This window comes from Engystomops pustulosus, chromosome 7 (genome assembly GCF_040894005.1).
Source record: "Engystomops pustulosus chromosome 7, aEngPut4.maternal, whole genome shotgun sequence".
NCBI classification, from domain to species: domain Eukaryota; kingdom Metazoa; phylum Chordata; class Amphibia; order Anura; family Leptodactylidae; genus Engystomops; species Engystomops pustulosus.
The window spans coordinates 19,671,490-19,692,005 of NC_092417.1; the positions used below are offsets into that span (position 1 = coordinate 19,671,490).

A 20,516-nucleotide genomic window follows, 5' to 3' on the forward strand; every position below is an offset into this window, starting at 1 on the left:
TGACCCTGGAATAGACTAGCCCCTGCCCGCGCTGCTCGCATCATTCACTGTCTGGATGCCGCTAGGGAGAGAGCTGCTGCTGGTATATTAGAATAGTGTTAGGCAGGAGTGATTCTACAAGAACCCAACAGCCCTTGTTAGGGCTACAATAACGTTATACATTTTTTTTTTATTTTTGTTTGCTTGTGGCTGGGCTTGCTGGCACTAGTAGTGCAGCTAGTACCATATTGTGAGGAATTTGCAGGAAGACTTGCGAACGTTATATTTAGCTCTTATTGACATACATATCCATCTCAAACACCTAAGTGGGACAATTTATTAGGGGTTTGATTGAATTAGGCACAGTCTGACGATTTTTTTTTTTTTTTTTCAAAACTTAAAGTGACTTAAAATCCAGTTGTGTGCTGCCAGTGTAGGTTAGAAACTAGGCATGCAAGAACCCAACCGGTTTTCTTAGGCCTACAATAGCGTTATATATATATATTTTGTTGATTTGCTTGTGGCTGGCCTTGCTGGCACTAGTAGTGCAGCTAGTACCATATTGTGAGGAATTTGCAGGGAGAGTTGCGAACGTTATATTTAGCTCTTAGTGACATACATATCCATCTCAAACACCTAAGTGGGACAATTTATTAGGGGTTTGATTGAATTAGGCAGAGTCTGCTGATTTTTTTTTTTTTTTTCAAAACTTAAAGTGACTTAAAATCCAGTTGTTGTGTGCTGTCAGTGTAGGTTAGAAACTAGGCATACAAGAACCCAACCGACTTTCTTAGGCCTACAATAGCGTTATATATATATATATATTTTGTTGATTTTCTTGTGGCTGGCCTTGCTGACACTAGTAGTGCAGCTAGTACCATATTGTGAGGAATTTGCAGGGAGACTTCCGAACGTTGTATTTAGCTCTTAGTGAAACACATATCCATCTCAAACACCTAAGTGGGACAATTTATTAGGGGTTTGATTGAATTAGGCAAAGTCTGCTTTTTCTTTTCTTTTTTTTTTTTCAAAACTAAAAGTCATCAGACACAGCACAAAATCAGTCAGGGGGGAGGCAGGGCCAAAGATGGTGCATAAGCGCCAAATGTTTCAAGTAGTGAAGCTCCCATGGCGAGGGCTAGATTTTCTGAAGTTTGGAGGTTCTTTAAAGAAACACCGGATGACCGACGGACTGTGGTGTGCAACCTGTGCCACACCAGGATCAGCAGGGGTTCCACCACTACCAGCTTAACCACCACCAGTACGCGCAGGCATATGAATGCTAAACACCCCACTCAATAGAACCAAGGCCGTTCACCTCCGGCCGGGCACACCACTGCTCCTTCCCCTGTGTCATCTGCTTGTTCTGCTAGTCAGCCCCCTGCCCAGGACCCCGGCCCAAACACCTCCCGTGCAAAAACCACACCTTCGCCTCCACGATCATCCACAGCATCCACCAATGTCTCCATGCACAGCGTTCAGCTCTCCAAACCCCAGACGCTGGAGCGGAAGAGGAAGTACAGTGCAGCCCACCAAAACACCCAAGCCGAGGCCTTTCGCAACCTCATGGGTCGCTGCCCCTCGGTATTCGGTCCCCAGCCGCCACTACTTTTCCCGATGTGCCGTCCCAGCCCTGCACCAGCACGTGTCAGACAACATCATCCGTGCCCTGACCAACGCCGTTTCTGACAAGGTCCACCTGACCACGGACACGTGGACGAGTGCTGCCGGGCAGGGCCACTATATATCGCTGACGGCACATTGGGTTAACTTGGTGGAGGCTGGGACCGAGTCTGACCCTGGGGCTGGTCATATACTGCCGACGCCGAGGATTGCGGGGCCTACCTCGGTCCAGGTCTCTCAGGCCTACTATGCCTCCTCCCAGCCCTCCTCCACCTCCTCCTCCGAATTACCATCCGTGGGCATGGCGCCATCAGTCGGTAGCTCTAGGCACAGCAGCAGTGCCGTCGACAATGGCCGTAACCTGGTGGCAGCTCTGCAACTCGGCAGACTGACACATGTGCCATGCCTGGCCCATGTGTTAAATCTCATAGTTCAGCGGTTCCTCAAGACATACCCCAATCTGTCTGATTTGCTCATGAAGGTGCGCCGCATCTGTGCGCATTTCAGGAAGTCCAACACAGATGCTGCCACTCTCAGGGCAGCGCAGTGCCGCCTCCAACTGCCCGCTCACCGACTGTTGTGCGACGTGCCCACGAGGTGGAATTCAACATTAACCATGTTATCCAGAGTTTGCCAGCAGCGCAGAGCGATTGTAGACTGCCAGATGTCAACTTCCACCAGAACTGGTAGTCAGGTCAGTCAGCTTCCTCAAGTCTACAATGAGGAGTGGACATGGATGTCTGATATCTGTCAGGTGCTGAGTAACTTTGAGGAGTCAACACAGATGGTCAGTGGCGATGCCACCATCATCAGCCTCACCATCCCGCTGCTTGGCCTGTTTAAAAACTCTCTGGTCAGCATGAAGTCAGAAGCTTTGCGCTCGTCACAAGAGACGGGGGAAGAAGATTCCCTTGTTGATAGCCAAAGCACCCTTAGGTCTGTTTCTCAGCGCATATCGGAGGAGGTGGAGGAGGATGAGGAGGAAGAGGAGGAGAATGTTGGCGAGACAGAAGAGGGGAGCTTTGCTCAGTCCTTCACTGTTCAGCGTGTATGGGCAGAAGTTGGAGGAGTTGGAGGAGGAGGAAATGGACAGTCAGGCCAGTGAGGGGAGTGAATTCTTGCGAGTTGGGACTCTGGCGCATATGGCAGATTTCATGCTAGGCTGTCTATCCCGTGACCCTCGCGTTCAAAGAATTTATTCCAGAACCGATTACTGAGTATTCACTCTCCTGGACCCACGGTACAAGCAAAATCTTTCCACTCTCATCCCTGGAGAGGAAAGGAGTGTGAGAATGCATGAATACCAGCAGGCCCTGGTGCACAAGCCGAAACAGTATTTCCCTTCTGACAGCGCTAGCGGCAGAGGGCGTACTTCTGCGGGACAAGTAGCGAGGGAGAGTAGGTGAGCAGGCAGCTTGTCCAGCACTGGCAGGGGTACGCTTTACAAGGTCTTTGCCAGTTTTATGTCACCCCAGCAAGACACTGTCACCTGTCCCCAGTCTCGGCAGAGTAGGGCTGATCTTTACAGAAAGATGGTGAGGGAGTACGTAGCTGACCATACCATCGTCCTAAATGATCACACAGCTCCCTACAACTACTGGGTTTCAAAGCTGGACATGTGGCACGAACGGGCACTGTACGCCTTGGAGGTTCTTGCCTGCCCTGCCGCTAGCATGTTGTCTGAGCGGGTTTTCAGTGCAGCTGGTGGCATCATCACCGAGAAGCATACACACCTGTCGACTGACAGCGCTGACAGGCTGACGCTTATCAAGATGAATAAAGCCTGGATTTCTCAGGATTTCCATTCTCCACTGGGTGAAAGAAGCTAAACCTGAATAATGTATGCACTCCTCCTCCTCATTGTCCTCCTTCTCCTCCTCTTTGTACACTAAAGCAGAGGAAACTGGCTATTTTTTACCAGGGCCAACTGGCTATAGCTATAGTACTCTATGTACCTGGTCCTCTGTTTTAAACAATTTTTGGGAGTGCCACATACAGGCACTCAATCTATTTAATTTTTCTGGAGGACCACCTTCCTGCTCCTCTCGTTTGAAAACTTTTTTGGACTGCCACATACAGGCACTATCCAAATTTATTTGTCTCCATAGCAGCCTCCACACGTCGTCTTTATAGATTCCTCCACACATTATCTCCATTGCTACCTCCACACATCATCTCCATAGCTGCCTCCCAAAGTCGTCCATATAGCTGCCTCCATACATCGTCCCCTTAGCAAACGAGCTGTGTCAGGCAGAATTTTGGGTTGTTTTCATGGCTTCCACATCAAACTTGTTAAATTTGTCGTCACCCTGCTGTCTTATCCACAAAATATACTGGCAAACTTTTATCATTTACCGATATTATTTCAGCGCTTCTTGCACTTCTGTTTACATTCCCCTCACCCGCCATAACCCAAACTTATAAGAACACTACTACACTTGCTCTTATACAAAAGGTTCTTAGAAGTGTTGTTTGGGGAGGAGCAGAAAGACAGGTGCTTGGACAGGCGAAAGCTCGCCTGGCAGCGGAGCGCCAGCTCCATCCCAAGATCCAACTAACATAGTTTTAACTGCAGCACCATTAATCTTCTACTACCTTACTGCCTCCATACATCGTCCCCTTAGCAAACTAGCTGTGTCAGGCAGAATTTTGGGTTGTTTTCATGGCTTCCACATCAAACTTGTTAACTTTGTCGCCACACTGCTGTGTTATCCACAAAATATACTGGCAAACTTTTATCATTTACCGATATTATTTCAGTACTTCTTGCGCATCTGTTAACATTCCCCTCACCAGCCATAACCCAAACTTATAAGAACACTACTACACTTGATTTTATACAAAAGGTTCTTAGAAGTGCTGTTTGGGGAGTAGCCGAGAGACAGGGGCTTGGATTGGCGAAAGCTCGCCTGACAGCGGACCGCCAGCTCCATCCCAAGATCCAACTAACATAGTTTTAACTGCAGCACCTTTAATCCACTACTACCTTACTGCCTCCATTCATGGTCCCCTTATCAAACGAGCTGTGTCAGGCAGAATTTTCGGGTGTTTCACCAGATACATAATGGAACTCGGTGCATCTGTCGTCGCCATGCTGGAGACCTGAAGTTGCAATCATAGCAGCGCAATATGGATGGCCCATACTGTCGCTCTTAATAATGAAACCATTTCCGACAAAACTATTAAAAATAGAACCGCTATGCTTTTCCATTATTCCTAGATGAAATATTCAAACGACCCCTCCTGCTTTGAAAATTAAAATTTTTTCAAAGTAAACGCTTCTGGCCCCCAGGCCCATTTTGGGTGGGGAGGAGCCGAGAGACAGGGGCTTGGACAGGCGAGAGCTCGCCTGGCAGCGGACCGCCAGCTCCATCCCGAGATTAGGCAGCCTCAGAGGCATCCATGCATACTGCCCCTGCTGTTTCCTGTCCATTTCGCCTCCACGATCCTCCACAGCATCCACCAATGTCTCCATGCGCAACTTTCAACTCTCTATACCCCAGGCGCTGGAGCGCGAGAGGATATGCAGCACATCATCCCCTTATCAAACGAGCTGTGTCAGGCAGAATTTTCGGGTGTTTCACCAGATACATAATGGAACTCGGCACATCTGTCGCCGCCATGCTGGAGACCTGAAGTTTCAATCATAGCAGCGCAATATGGATGCCCCATACTGTCACTCTTAATCACGGAAGTCGTCTCCATGGCTGCCTCCACATGTCGTCCCCTTATCAAAAGAGCTGTGTCAGGCTCATTTTTCGGGTGTTTCACCAGATACGTTATGGAACTTGGTCACTATGTCGCCACCATGCTGTGATGACGTCTCACCAAATCTCTGACCAAACTGGACGCACTGCAACCAACTGACTAAAGCCGAACATAAATGTGATCACATGACCTGCCCAGGCAGGTGCAGGATATGTGATATGGACATGTGACCAGTGCCATCTTCTGTCCTGTGTCTCCTCCACTGAGGCAAGATCAATAACCTGATTAAAGGCCCGGTAGCATTTTAATTCTTCATTATAATGTATGACCACAACATTCTACTAAGGGTAGCAAAATTTTAAATAACAACTAATTACACATTGCCAAATATTTTAATGACCGATTTGTATATTAATATATTTTATTATTTTTTTTTTTTAAACATCTACAGTAACAAAGTTTAATTTGTTATGTATCACAAAGAAACAGTCAACAGGTAGGGGGACTTATAATTATGACTATGGAGTTCTACTTTTAGACCTGGCCACAAAGTCTCCGACCATGCCCACTTTTCCCTTTTCCCAAGGCCAAGCCCCCTTTCTCGAGGCCTCTGGGCGACAGAGCCTTAGTGGGCCCTTTTTCAGTAAACTTACATCCTGGCAAAATGCAGTGATACTTGAAGGCAGCCTCCTTTTCACAGGTGCCGACCAGCAAATTTTGTGCCCTCCCATACCAGTCTTATGTATTGAAATAATCTGTCGCTTAGTACATAAAAACAGTAGAGTAACAATACTTGTTACATAGCAAACCATTACTAAACATATTACATATTACAAATTACATGGGGACATTTCCAAAACCAAGATTACTGCATAGATAGAGCACCAGAACAAAGATTACTATGCAGCTGCATTACTATATATATATATATATATATATATATATATATATATATATATATATATATATATTTAAAACTATATATATATATATATATATATATATATATATATAGGACCAGATTAAGGCTTAAAGAGGACCTGTCTTACTAAATAAAGCAGCTCCTAGCGCTAGCCCATTTTTAGCAGTTACTGCTGTGCAGTACAATAGGAACGCCTGATGGCTCTCAAAGCTGTCTAGTGTATTCATGAGGGGGTAGTCCAAGGAACTGCTTCTTCCCTGGCATGTCCATCCCACTGCATAGGCCAGCGGTTACCACCTCCTAGCCCCGCCTCCTCATAAATACATTTGACCGCTTTGAGCGCAGTCCGATGTTCCTGTTGTACTGCTCGGCAGTGTCTACTAGATTTATCAGAGGGTTCTGATAAAGCTAATAGTTTATCACTGCTATGGGCTATCTCAGGAGCTGCTTAGTTTAGCTCCTCTTTAATGCATAGCTACAGGGCCAAAACTAATCTTACAACCTAGATATGTTAACAGAGTCAAGCCTACTACACAGAAAAAGCATAGGAACCAGGCTTACTACATAGAGAAGCAGAACCACTGTAGCCAATAACCACTGACCCAACCATCAGTCACAGAGCCTATACACTGCCTGGGGGGGCCCATTCAGCAGCCACAGTTCCCTCACACTACCAAGAGGGTGAGGACATTGTGGCTACTGGGGAGGCGGGACACGGTGGCTTTCAGGGGGGGGGTAAGACAGTGAGGCTACCAGGAAAGGGGAGGACAGTGTGTCTACTGGGAAGGGGGGCCAGTGTGGCTACCGGGGGGGTGGGGGGGGGATTATTAGGGACTTTACAACATACATCTTTTGTGTCAGGATTCGGGGTGTGTGAATCCCTTGGACCACCGCGGGAGGTGGCACCAGCCGACACCTGGGACCGGAGTCCAAGTGGCACCTGGTTTTCACCAGAGCCCGCCGCAAAGCGGGTTGGACTTGCTGCGGCAGAATACCACTTGGTCGTTCCACAGGTGCGACTGGCCCACGGTGGCAGCCAAGGTCAGGAGACAGTCTCGTGGTCGGGTCCAGGCACAGGGTCAAGGCAGGCGGCAGAGATGCAAGGTCAAGTCCAATCCGGGGTCAGCAACAGGAGGTCCAGGCAGAAGGGCACAGGAACACAGCAACATGGAGGAACACAGGTAGCACAGGACTCGGGAGCGGAGACACACAGGAACGCAGGAATACACAGGAACGCAGGAATACACAGGAACGCAGGAATACACAGGAATGCAGGAATACACAGGAACGCAGGAATACTCGCTTGGAAGCTTTCTCTAAGGCTATGAGGCACAAAGATCCGGCAGGGAATGATGGGAGACACAGGGTTAAATACCAAACAGGAAATGACCAGCGCCAATCACCTGCGCGCTGGCCCTTTAAATCTTGAGACAGTGCCGCGCGCGCGCCCTAGGGAGTGGGGCTGCGCGCATGACCTAGTCCGGACGGGAGCGGGAGCCAGGAGGGGTGAGTGTACAGGAGCGGGACCGGGGCAGCGGAGAGAGGCACGGGTGCACACAGGCTCGCGGATCGCGGGGGTGCCTGTGACATTTTGATTGTTATGCTCTGCTGTCTTGGGATGTGAAGTGAAGCCTCCTGTCTTGTACCTCACCAAAAATGGCTGCAGATGGAGGGTCACGTGATCTGTAATTTTTTTATTTTTCCATGTACAGAGCTATGTGATGGCTTATTTTCTGCGTAACAAATTGCACTTCGTAGTGATGGTATTAAATATTCCATGCCGTGTACTGGGAAGCAGGGAAAAAAATTTAAATGCAGTGAAAAATGATGAAAAAACACATTTGGGCCATTTCTTGTAGGCTTGGTTTTTACAGCTTTCACTGTGCGCCCCAAATGACAGGTCTACTTCATTCATTGGGTCAATACAATCATGGGGATACCAAATTTGCTGTGAGTGGTGTCATTTTCTGCGACTTCTGATGACTTTTCAATGCTTCTATTTTTAGGACTGTGCGACCTATTAATCACTTTTTATAGAATTTTTTCTATTTTTCAAAATGGCAAAAAAATGCCATTTGCGGCTTCGAGCGCTATTTTCCGCTACGGGGTTAAACGCAGTGAAAAACGGTTATTATATTTTGATAGATCGGGCATTTTCGGACACATTGATAATGTGTTTATGATTTTTACTGTTTATTTATATTTATATCAGTTCTAGGGAAAGGGGGGTGATTTGAATTTTTATGTTTTTTTAATATAATTTTTTTTTTCCTTTTTTTAATTTATTTTTTTTTACTATTTTTCAGACTCCCTAGGTACTTTAACCCTAGGTTGCCTGATTAATCCTACCATATACTGCCATACTACAGTATGGCAGTATATGGGGATTTTGCATACCATTTATTACAATGTGCAGATCGCACATTGTAATAGATAGCCTCGATCATGACAGCCTCGAATCTTTGTGTGATCCAAGGCTGTCATGACAACGGATCGCCGATCCCCGGTGACGTCACGGGGAGCGACGATCGGAGATAAGATGGCGGCGCCCACGCGCCGCGGGCTCTTTAATGCCACTGGCAGCTCTGCCGGCGGCGATCAAAGGGTTAACACCCGATCGCGGGTGCTAGCGACGGGCATTTGCTTCATTATGAAGCAGATGCCCGGTGAGTATGAAGAGGGCTCAGCCCGTGAGCCCTCTTTATACTCCCCCATGCGCAGCAAGACGTAAGGGTACGTCTTATTGCGCTATGGGGTTAATCTAATTGGCATCCTGAGGAGACCATTACAGTAGAAAGAAGGAGGAGAAATTTGGAGAATTGGTGCAGCATCGGAGAAGTCCTGAGTAAAACTTTTGAATTAAGCTGGAGATTAATCTCAGATCACTGGGGAATCGAAGAGCACAGGTTGGGAGATAGTTTGAGACGAGAGAGAAGAGATATGGAGGTGCAGCATTATGCAAAGCTTTGTGGATGAGGGTTATTAACTTAAACTGTATTCAGAAGGAGATTGGCAACCAGTACAGTGACTGAAGTAGACTGGATGCATCCGTGTAGCGTTTGGACTGAAAAACAAGTCTGGCTGCTGCATTAAGAGTAGATTGGAGAGGAGAGAGTTTAGTAACTAATAAGTAGGGAGTAACAATCATCTATATGAGAATGAATCAGAGCAGCAATTTTTTTTTTATGGGTTTCCATTTTTAGGAATAGAACCAAAATTTCCATAACTTTTTTTGCTTCATTTGTATGAACTGCTCAGGAATTATGAAAAACATTATCAAGACTATTTTTGCATCCAAACAAAGTAAAGTCAGACCCAAAAATACCACCCAAACTGGATAGTGGGCGCAAGACTAAAATCAGTAAAAGCTACTTTTGATCAATTGCATGATGGCATCATCTAGAACCGCTTCGAATCATATTAGTCCCTTTTCCAATGCATGGTGCTAGGTTACCTTTAGGGCAGACATATACAGATTTAGGAATCTGTTTATAGAAGAATTATGTCATAATCTACACCAAAATACTGTCAGAGTGACATTTATCAAGGGTTTTAGACAGTTTTCATGCACCTTTACAACTAGTACCACAAATGGGCTCTGGGCTATGGAAAGGGTGGGACTTTGTAGCTTTCTGGCTTAAACTAAGCCAACTAATAAGAGATGCAAAGTATGCCTAGACAGTCTTAAACTATGCCCGATTGATCGTCCAACATAAAACTCTTGTATCTGGTGCAGCGTAAGACTGTCTAGTCCTATTCTAGGAAATATGAAAAAAAAAAAGTTTTCCAGGATGGCACAAAGTAATTAATGCCTCTTAGCCACCTTGTAAGACAACATCCTTGACTTCAAGCATGACTTTTCAGGAAGCCTAAAGCTAAATCAATATAGACACTGTAGACAGTGCTGTTTCAACCTGGTTGCATCTCTTCAGTACAGTGCAGGGAACTGGTTTGGCTGAGTGAGATACTTTTGACTTTGCCAACTTAGGTCTCCTTGCAGGCGTGTGGACACTTTTTTTCATTGATGTTCCAGTAGGGGATTCTGGGAAATATGCTAATAAGTTTTTAAAGATGGGACAAGAAAAACATTGCCTCTTTTGCTACCTTGCATGGCAGCCCCCTTAACATCATGGGGGCATAACTTTCAGGAAACCTAACGAAATGATGTGGGATCAAAGCCATACCAATATATCTATACAACACTTGTGTGTTGTGGAGTGACCCCAATGGACTTTTCACCGCGATTCTAACCACATCAAAAACACTGTTCTGCTGCAGTGTTCACTTCACAAATTAGTTTTGTTGGATGATGTGTGTGAAATCCAACCTTAGATGGAACCTTTGATAGTAAAAGTGGTCTATATGGTCTTAGAGGCTTGGCCATTACTCAATGTTTCCCACAACCTTTCTGCTACTATAGGTGGTCATGCCCTACCACCCACATGTGTCTGTCACTAAATTACACATCTTCTTCTACTCTCCCTTGTCATGTGCTTCATGTGCTAGATGTGCTAGATGCCAGTGAAATCCCCCTTAAATGGACCTATATAATATAGCCCTTACATCCTAATTTACCAGAGGTTCAATACTTCCTAAATCTAAAACTCCATAAATCTAAATTCCATAAAACTTCCATAAATCTAACATTTTTACTCAAACTTTGTACCTTTATTAAGATCAGTTTTGCTATAACATGTAAAAGCTTAGAACTATCCATCACTCGTTACTCAATGTTACATCAGTTCATTGTATCTGTTATATTAATTACATCATTTTCTTTTCTATGGTGAATTAGAAGTTATGGTTAGTGGAATAAATTAGCCTTCTGGGAGATCAGGTTCTCAGTGGACTATTCAGAGACGGCAAACATCATTACTGTATATTGGGATCTTAATGAGAGCCAAGATTTGTTATGTGGATTAGTTGTAACTAATAGCCAATAATAGGGAATGTTCAATTCCCCTTATTATTAATTTTATTTATATCATTTTTTTACAATTTATCATTTCCAGTGATATGAATTCAAAGAGCTACCAACAATAAACTTTGCCCGTTAAAACATTTATGAAAATGTAAGATTTAGAGTAAAATTAAATAAAATTAGAATTTTCATTACATGTTCTTCATAAGTCATTGCATTCTAATGTACATTAGCCATTAGACCCCTTGGACATGACTGTATCAAGGCCAACATAGAGGTCTATGGCAGCCGGTCATGGTGCGGTGAGTACACAGTCTGGTCCGGCTTTCTATAGAAAGGGGAGGGGTGTGGGGGACTGGCTCCTCCTCCTTCTTCCCCCCTCACACAGGTTACAGCCCCAAGGCAAGTAAACAGTCATGAACATGAGGCCTTAGAATGGCCATTTGTAAAATTTTCCAGGCTAAGTGTATTGATAATATCACCTAACAATAGAACATCTATATCATATTGGTGGTGGTCCATCAACTCAGCACCACCAAACTGAGTCATTGCACCTAACCTACCATTCAAATGAAGTGGAGCTTATTTGGAGTGACCTGATCTGACCATTTCACAGAGAATGGAGTAATCCATTTCTTTACTCATGGAAATCCAAGCATAACAAAGACTAGATATTAGGCTGTTCATTGAGAGTTGTGAGCCAACATTTTAGAGAAAAGATGTTCTAGGGGGGATGCTAAATAGAGAGAATCCCCTCCTTGTGTTATTAGTAGGATCTCCCACTCTCTGTTAGTATATTATTTTGTTTTGTTTTTTGAAGTCTCATCTTTTACATAGTCAGCAATAGGATTTGAACTCCACAATTGTATGGGCGCCAATCACGTTCATAGTAAGACACAGGCTGCACTGCCGTCTATAAGAGGATTTTCTCTAAAGAATTCAACACTATTTTGTTTTATTTTTTACCTCCATATCTTTATTCCTGTAAATGTTTAAAAGTTATACATTTATTTAATTAAAGCAAATTTATTGATGCAAAATAAAGGGAAAACGTGGTATTTATGGAATCAGGATAACCCAGATAATACAGCAAACAATATTTAAATAAGACCTGTCTTCTGAATTTGACACCAGAATTGTATCACACCAGTAATGCCTGCTGGTAAAGGGTTAAAGGGAACCTACCACCACAAATCTACCTATAAAGGTAGATTGGGTGATAGGTGGATCAATGGGACGTGAGGATAGCCCATTTAAGGGCTAATCCTTACCTCCCCGCACTTTTTTAGTAACTTTTATTAGCCTTGTATGCAAATTTTCTTATGCAGCTACTGGGGCGTAGAGTAGCCGCATCTGAGGTTACATGGCGCAGATACTCCACGCCCCGTTAGCCTCTTTTCCCCTCCTACTTACCATCTTCGGCGCGCAGCTACGAGGAACTGCGCACCCTCGTCCTACAATCCTGCCGTCTGTTCATGCGCAGAACAGCAGGCCCGCGCCTGTGCAGCCCCGGCAGGATACCAGGCTAATAAAAGTTACTAAAAAAGTGCGGGGACATGGGGATTAGCCCTTAAAAGGGCTATCCTCATGTCCCATTGATCCACCTACCACCCGATCTACCTTTATAGGTAGATTTATGGTGGTAGGTTCCCTTTAAAGGTCCTCCCCATATCACCTAAAAAAACAAACGAAAACTATGGCAAAAATGTGACTGGATAAATTACTAAAAATTAAAAAAACAAAGGCATAGGGGTGACCCATAGTACCCAGTGACCTGAGACGTCCTTGTAGCCACCACTACACATGGTTAATGAGCCTCTAGACAAATCTCTTAACTTTCATCTCATTATGATTGAAGAATACAGGTAACAGCATAGTGTTGTGTTAATAGCATCCACCGGCCTATGGAGTGAGTGGGGCTTTCTGGGGAAGAGGCAGCGCCTCGGACTGTCCCCTCATGAATACGCAGGACCGCATTGAGAGCTGTCCAGCTTTCCTATTGTACATCGTGGCAATGTTTGTTAGTGTTATCGGAGGGTTCCGATAATGCTAACAGTGTAACACTGCTGTGTTTGTTTTAGCACTAGGAGCTGCTTCCTTTAGTAAGCAGCTCCTAGTGCCATTTTTGAGGGTGACAGGTCCTCTTTAAGAGCTTGTACACCTGATTTCAGGTGCCCAAGCTCTGATAAATTCCCCCAAAGAGTTCCCCACAACACAATCATAAGGAGGTTGTGCTTTTGTATAGCGGTTGGCCAATCTGTTATTTTTACCTCCTCTGCCACCCTAAAAATCAACAAAATCAGTCATGAAATAAGTCATACTTTAGAATATTATTTAATAAAGTTTACAGTTTGTCCATCAAAAACAAGCTCATACATGGCTACAGTGATGGAAAAATAAAAAAGGTGCGTCATTTGCGTGGAGAAGAGGAATTGCAGCTAAGTTTAATGGCCAAGAAATGAAAAATGATGGTTCATGATTTGACTGCTGAGTAAATCACCTGAAATATAATAGAAATATGAGATTATTAAGAGATTTAATAAAAATAAGAGGCAAATGGAGTCATTTTAGATTATTCGACACGTGCAGTATGGTGGGTTCTTTAGATTCAGTGAAAAATGTCTGGAGGCCCAGATCAGATTAAAAATGGCTCTCATGACAGTTATGGCAATTGTTGGTCTTAGCAACCAACCTACAGTCATGTTGGTGCTGAATGTCATCTCTCTTGTGCCTATAACCAGTGAGGCCATGATTGGTCCACTGGCTGAACTACCATAGAGGCAAACATAGCATCTACTTTGGGCCCCATGGAGTGGTGGATGAGGATGACATCATTGTGTATCAGAGAAGAAGAGAGTAGACCTATGGCAGGTGAACAAGATAGAGTAGTATCATATCTTCCTTTTCCAATTGGACTGTAATGGTATGATTGGGACATGAAAATTGGGCAAAATTTTGGTGGGTAAGCTACAAAAAATAAAACCCAAGCTAAGAGAAAAGGCCACAACAATTATTGCATTAGGTGGAGCAATAAAACTGGAGACATAAGGTATTAAGGCATAAGGTGGGTTGGCTACAGAAAGGGAGGAAAAGGGGGTACAAAGTGGGAGGAGACAAAAGAGTCGGGGTATTATGGATGTCAAAGGAAAGCATCCATTATACCATGAGGGTACCAGAATGAGTAGTTAGGGCGATAAAAACATTTTTATTAAAAAAGGGGAGTAACCTTGGACATCAGGCCATTGTAGTACCACCTCTATCTTAATATTATATAAAAATGTATGGATAAAGTGTTCTCATACATACTTACCGACTCATCCTGAGGACTTGATCTCACGCGATGCTCTGAAATAATGGAAAACATTTATGCAACCAAATCTTTACTAGAATACATGGAGGAAGGTCTCATTTTGAATGATGGAGGGTGTTTACTTTGGGGTGGCATTATATATTACTTGGGGGGGGGGCTTACATTTTATTATGATTGTGGTGTCACAGTTCTATAAGTGTCACCACTACATGCATGATGAGAACAGATTTACCGATAAAAGTTCCTGTGGTTCTCACTGGTATTGTGACATTTTGGCTGCAATTGCTGTGTGGACGCTGTGTTAGTCTGCTAATCAGATATTTCCCTTAGCATGGAACCTAATGTATTGGTGAATTACACAAAAATTGCTATTTGGAAAGATTCAGTACCCTTAAGTCCATCAGAGGGTGTCCCACTGATGAACCACAATAATCGGCTCCATTTCCTACAGGAATTTGGCAGAAAATGTTTCCCTGCAGCGCCTCTACTGTAAAAATGAGGAATTACACTATTGACACAAAAAAAAGTTTAAAAATCAATGTATAGTCCTATTAGAACCTTCTATAGTATGAGACACTGTTTATAGTTGGTGCTTTACTTTTTGTGGCTTAAAGCTTAGACAAAGTCTATAGAAAGGATTTTTCAAAATTATCTAGGGGTGTTAATTATTTTCAAATCAGAATCACAAATTAAAGAAAATTATATGACGGTTGCATATTTGGAGAACGCACCCTGGGGAGTAGTGGCTGGAGGAGGGGTATCTTTCACCAAAGTTCTTTTTCTGATTAAAATGATAATGAGATGAATAAGGATGATAGTGATGATGATGGGTAGTCCCACATACAGGACAATATAGCAGTCTTTGGAGGACTTCTCACCTGAAACTAAGAAAAAAGTGTGTAAGAAATTGAGGAAAGTGGTCAATGTAAATGTTTTTTCCTGGCTAAAGGGAATGATGACATGTTATCATTATCAAATAAGTGCGGACACCTCAGTGATCAACTGTCAATGGGCAGTAAACAGAACAGGAAGCACAAAACCTCATTCTCTTTGTAGTGGCCAAGCCAAGCTTAGGTGCCATTCAGGTATGAAAGATGATCTGTAGTGACACTGTCTGGCCACTATACAGGAAACAGAGCTGTCTGCTTCCTGATCCATTCTCTGTACTTTTGAACAGTTTCCAGGTGTTGGACATTCATCATTTTGAGATAGAACCCAGAGAACAATGCAGTACAGAATATATAGGTAAAACAGATGGTCAGAAAACAGAAAAAGAGTCAAGTATTCCAATATAGAGAAATCATGATAAACACCAGCAAGGTGGTTAATAATATGTCAGAGTCCTGGTCCAGAAGGTGATTGGATTGGTTCCCTAACGTCAAGAAAAGGCAGCTCAGCAGGAAAAAAAATGCTAACCGAAGTTAACTGTGTGTAAACCAGAACAAAATCAACAGGAAACAGATAGGTGTGATAGAAATCAATTTAGACAGCCAGGGGTGGAATTACAGAAATTACATCAGCGGTACCGTCCACTCACACAAAGAAAAGTACTGCACATGCGACAAACATGTCAGAAGGCATGGAGTACAGATAGAAGGTTTGGGTTGTGCCGGACCATTATAGAAGGGGGGAGGGTTGGCATAGTGATGCTAGGTCAATGCATCTATTACACAGGGGTTGGTGAAAGCTGCATATAGCTTGGGAAGGTGATAGACTCTCTATAAAGGATAAGGTTTGCTAGAAATAAGTGTCATGATAAGTTTATGGTTTTGTATACCAAACATACCAATTGAATATAAACACATATCTATCTCTCGGAACGACCCCTGATCTTCTGCTTACCATCAATCATGTTCGCCATAGTTCCCAATGTGAAGTTTGAGTGAATTATTTCATTAGTTCTGGTCTTTTTGATGTAACAGGATACTGCTGCATATTGAGTAGATCTTTGTATGACTAATAAGCTCTGTAAACTCCCATCAGGATCCAGGGTGATCCATCCATCTTGCTTGGTATCATTCATGGTCCATTGAATCAAATCCCATTCCCTTGTCCAGTCAAGAGCAACACACAGAAAGACAGTTGTCTCCGAGTTGTTTGGATGATCTTCTACTGATGAAAGTATTGTCAATTTTGGATTCATTGGATTATGATCTGAGAGAGATAAAAATATATTCAGAGACAAGAAAATCATTTTTTACAAAAAAACTTTTTTATTTTGTTCTACCCCCGGAGACGCTGGAGACTGTTCATCAGCCCCCAGTAGAGTTTGTAACAAAACCATCATCTTTCATAGACCATCTATACTCGTAGTAACTTTCTATGTGTCCTTGTGGACATTAGACCACAGACACAATGAGGGGCAAGCACATTACCCCAAAATTTTGGTGTTTGGCAGTAGTTTCACCGGCCTTGACGTTCTCATTCGTTATCTACCAAAGTGGGGTGGCTAATTCCCAGAGCGTTCATATATAGATTTATCACTCGCTTAAAAGTTTGTGAGAAGATTTTGTACAAATTTTAACCAAATCCTTTTACCTAAAAAAATAATACTAAGAAAATACCAGTGTCCAGAAACCAGTAAAGAGAGCAGAAGAAAATACAATATAAGGATACAGGCCCCCAGTGTATTAAACACCCAAGTCCCCCTACAACCAAAAAAAAATCTTGTCAACTATCATTTCATTCTCCTCATGGATATTTTTTTTTCTTCCATTTGCCAGAAACAACCTTTTTGGGTATGAAAAATCTGTACATGGAGTGAGACATGGGGACTCATTTACTAAGGGTCCACGGACCACAATTCCATCGGGTTTCCCGAATATTTCCATTTTGCTCCAAATTCCCCTGGGTTTCCAGCGATCGGATTGTGGCGCATCGGCGCTGGCTTGCATGCGACATAAATCAGGGGGCATGCCATCGGACAACCCGACAGATTCGGACAAACCGCGAAATATGTATAGAAGACTAGCACTCAAATATGACACCATATAAACTAATATACAAAAAGCTAAGACACCTGCAAATAATCCATTGAAATACACAAACAGACATGTGTCATATAGCAAAAAAAATTCTTTATTAATTCATAAATAAACATATGGACAAATCAACACCACAAAAAGATAGAAACAATTAAAAAAAGGGTAAGATGCACCCAACAGGCAATCTATAGGAGAGTAAAGCACCCAACAATGCTTGACTAGTCACCATATACAACCCCACACCCTATACACAACCCAACAGACATATATAAAAATAGGGGGGGAGTTTATCACTGTTTCTACGCTAGTTTTCTGAATTTTATAGATACATAGGAGGATAATAGATTGACAGAGGTGTAATCCTACCTGTAACAATTACTGTGCGGGTTAGGTGAAAGGTTTTGTCCAGTCCAGAGTGCGCACAGTAATACACCCCGGAGTCAGACTTGGTGACATTTGTGATCTCCATGGTTGGCACAGACTTATCACAGTGGATAATATATTTACCGCTTGGTGTTTGACATCCACTCCGTGACACCGCGGCTAATCCACCATCCTCCTTCTCTTTGTACCACTGTATGTTACTATAGGTCTTAGTAGCGATACATGAGATGTTGATGTTCTTGCCCTTTTCAACAAAATCTACAAGTGAAAGATCTGGAGTATTTCCATGTGTAATTAAACCTAGAAGAACAGATATTGTGTCAGCAATTAATCATCTTGTAATCAATGAACCAATCAAAATGTATCCCTTTGATCAGCAGATTAGTAACAATGGGCCAGATGTAGTCTCAAGTCTTTGTCATATGCGAGTTTTTGAAGGCAAATTTTGCCAACTCCTACCATTGTCTTTCCATGGTCGGGACCGGAGAATTTTTGTGGCACAAATCAATGTTAAATCAGGCACAAAAACATCTGGAAGCAGGAGAAATACAGAGACAAATTAGGCGCAAAGTAGAAAACTGCTACACGGCGAACTCCGGCACAAAAATTGTGCAACTGAAAAGCACCCATCAGACTAAGAGTCTGCAGGGCAGATTTATGATGTGTGTTTTTTTGGTTGTATTTTTGTGATATTTTTGCATTTGGGTATTTGCACAATTTTTTGCACCATTTTCCAGCAGTTTGCCAGAGTTCACCATGTAGCAGTTCCCTGGTTTGCGCCTCATTTGTCTTCGTATTGCTTCTGCTTCTAGATGCTTGCACCTTATTTAACATTGATTTGCGATAATTGCGCCAAAATACGCTAGTCCCGACCATGCATAGGAAAATCAATGGTATGAGTTACGCAAAAATGTTCTCCTTTTTTCAAAATGTGTGCCTTATAACTCTCAAATAAAATCTGTAACTGACAAAGAGCCAGAACGACTAAGACGAATGAGGTGCAAACAATCCAAGGGCAAAAAAAATAAGCTCAGGGAATGGGGAAAAATAGATAAATGATAAAGATAAATGACCCCCTATTAGTCTGTGCCTGAAGTGCTGCTATTTATGTAGAAGACTTGTCGCCAAGCCCTTTGGGGCCGTTAACTCATTTGTATAGTACAGGTGGTCCCCTACTTAAGGACACCCAACAGTTAAAGATGGACCCCTATGCCCCCTGAGACCTTTGGTGAAGCTCTCTGGATGTTACTTTAGTCCCAGACTGCAATTATCAGCTGTAAGGTGTCTGAAATGAAGCTTTATTGATAATCGTTGGTCCCATTACAGCAAAAAAATTTTGAAACTCCAATTGTCAAAAAAAAAACAATTTTGAAGGTACAGAAAAATATACAGTTTCGATTTACATACAAATTCAACTTAAGAACAAACCTACAGAACCTATCTTGTACGTAACCCGGGGACTGTCTGTACTTGGTTTTCTCTTCGTGTGTGCTACTTGATATTCTATTTTCATATCTATCTGTTTATGTATCTTCTATGAATTTATCTATTTTTTTGCTTTTATCTATGGAGGATGTAAACAAGTATTTTCTATTACAATATTTGTAGAATGACTCCATACAGTGGACACCACATTTACTTTATCACATCATCATTTACCGTATGCGCATATTATTTCTACTATATACTAGAAGTAATGCCATGGGAGAATGACTTACCTTGTATATAGGTAGATAAGACCAGAGCGATCCAGACCTTCATGTTCTCCTGTATGATAGCAGCAGGCGAGTGATACTCACTGACTACTCACTAGACTTCCTGTCCTCTCAGCAGGAGGAAACCTGAAGAGTGTAGAAGATATCACACACTGTACTGTATAGTAATGTGACGGTCACTGATGAGGTGCGGTGACTATGAAGTAGTGCGGAAGGAGAGGTTTTTGGGTGGAGAGTCCTGTTTAACTATGTCTCCTGTAGGTGGATTGAGGATAGAGATATAGGAGTATGAATGGATGTCGCTAAATCATTGGGGCAGATTTACTTACTCGGTCCCGTCACGATCCCGCGGTGTCTGACGTGGATTCGGGTTCACTAATGTTGTGCATCCGAGTTCCTGCATGTGTCGCTGCTGCGCTGAGGTCCGCCGGAGTTCACTTGCTTCTTCCCGGTGTATGTGAATGCTTGATTTTGCGACACAAAATCTTTTTTAAATTCCGCAGTTTGTCCCAATCTATCGGGTTGTCCGACGGCCACTCCCCCCGATTTCTGTTGCGTGCAAGCCGGCACCGATGCGCCAAAATTTGATCGCGTGCGCCAAAATCCTGGGGCAATTCAGTGCAAAACGGAAACCCGACGAAAGTGCTGCGTTCGGACCCTTAGTAAATGAGCCCCATTATATCATAATGTTCTTAAAGCACACCTTTCACCCGGAATGTAAATTTTAGCTGGTGACTTGTACCAATAGTCTATGTAATGCTGATTTTTTTTTTTTTTTTTAAAAGCCTTTGTCAGCTTTCTAAGTGTTTTCAGTACATTATAAAACTTCATTTCACATAAACTGGCCCCCAACCAAAAGCATGTGGTGAGTTACGGGTGGGGGGAGCGGTTGTGGAAGTGAAGCTGCAGTTTGTGTGTGCCTGTGTCTCCTCTTGCATTCTTCCTCTACTCCACACCGTCCACCTCTCCC

At 43.2% G+C, this 20,516-nt stretch overlaps 1 protein-coding gene across 2 annotated transcripts; it reads right to left on the reverse strand.

Moving 5' to 3' along the window:
* Positions 1-13,508: 13,508 nt before the first annotated feature.
* Positions 13,509-19,688, reverse strand: LOC140068681 (uncharacterized). 2 transcript variants are annotated; one of them, XM_072114067.1, is made up of 6 exons: positions 19,550-19,688; positions 17,955-18,131; positions 16,306-16,617; positions 15,195-15,347; positions 14,464-14,498; positions 13,509-13,653 (listed from the first exon to the last, which is right to left on the reverse strand). In XM_072114067.1, exons 1-6 carry the CDS (start codon positions 19,590-19,592, stop codon positions 13,627-13,629), a joined length of 747 nt encoding a protein of 248 aa, XP_071970168.1. In that variant the 5' UTR covers positions 19,593-19,688; the 3' UTR covers positions 13,509-13,626. The 2 variants fall into 2 exon arrangements, with proteins under 2 accessions (XP_071970168.1, XP_071970167.1); XM_072114066.1 differs by having other exon boundaries at positions 17,814-18,131.
* Between the last annotated feature and the right edge of the window lie 828 nt (positions 19,689-20,516).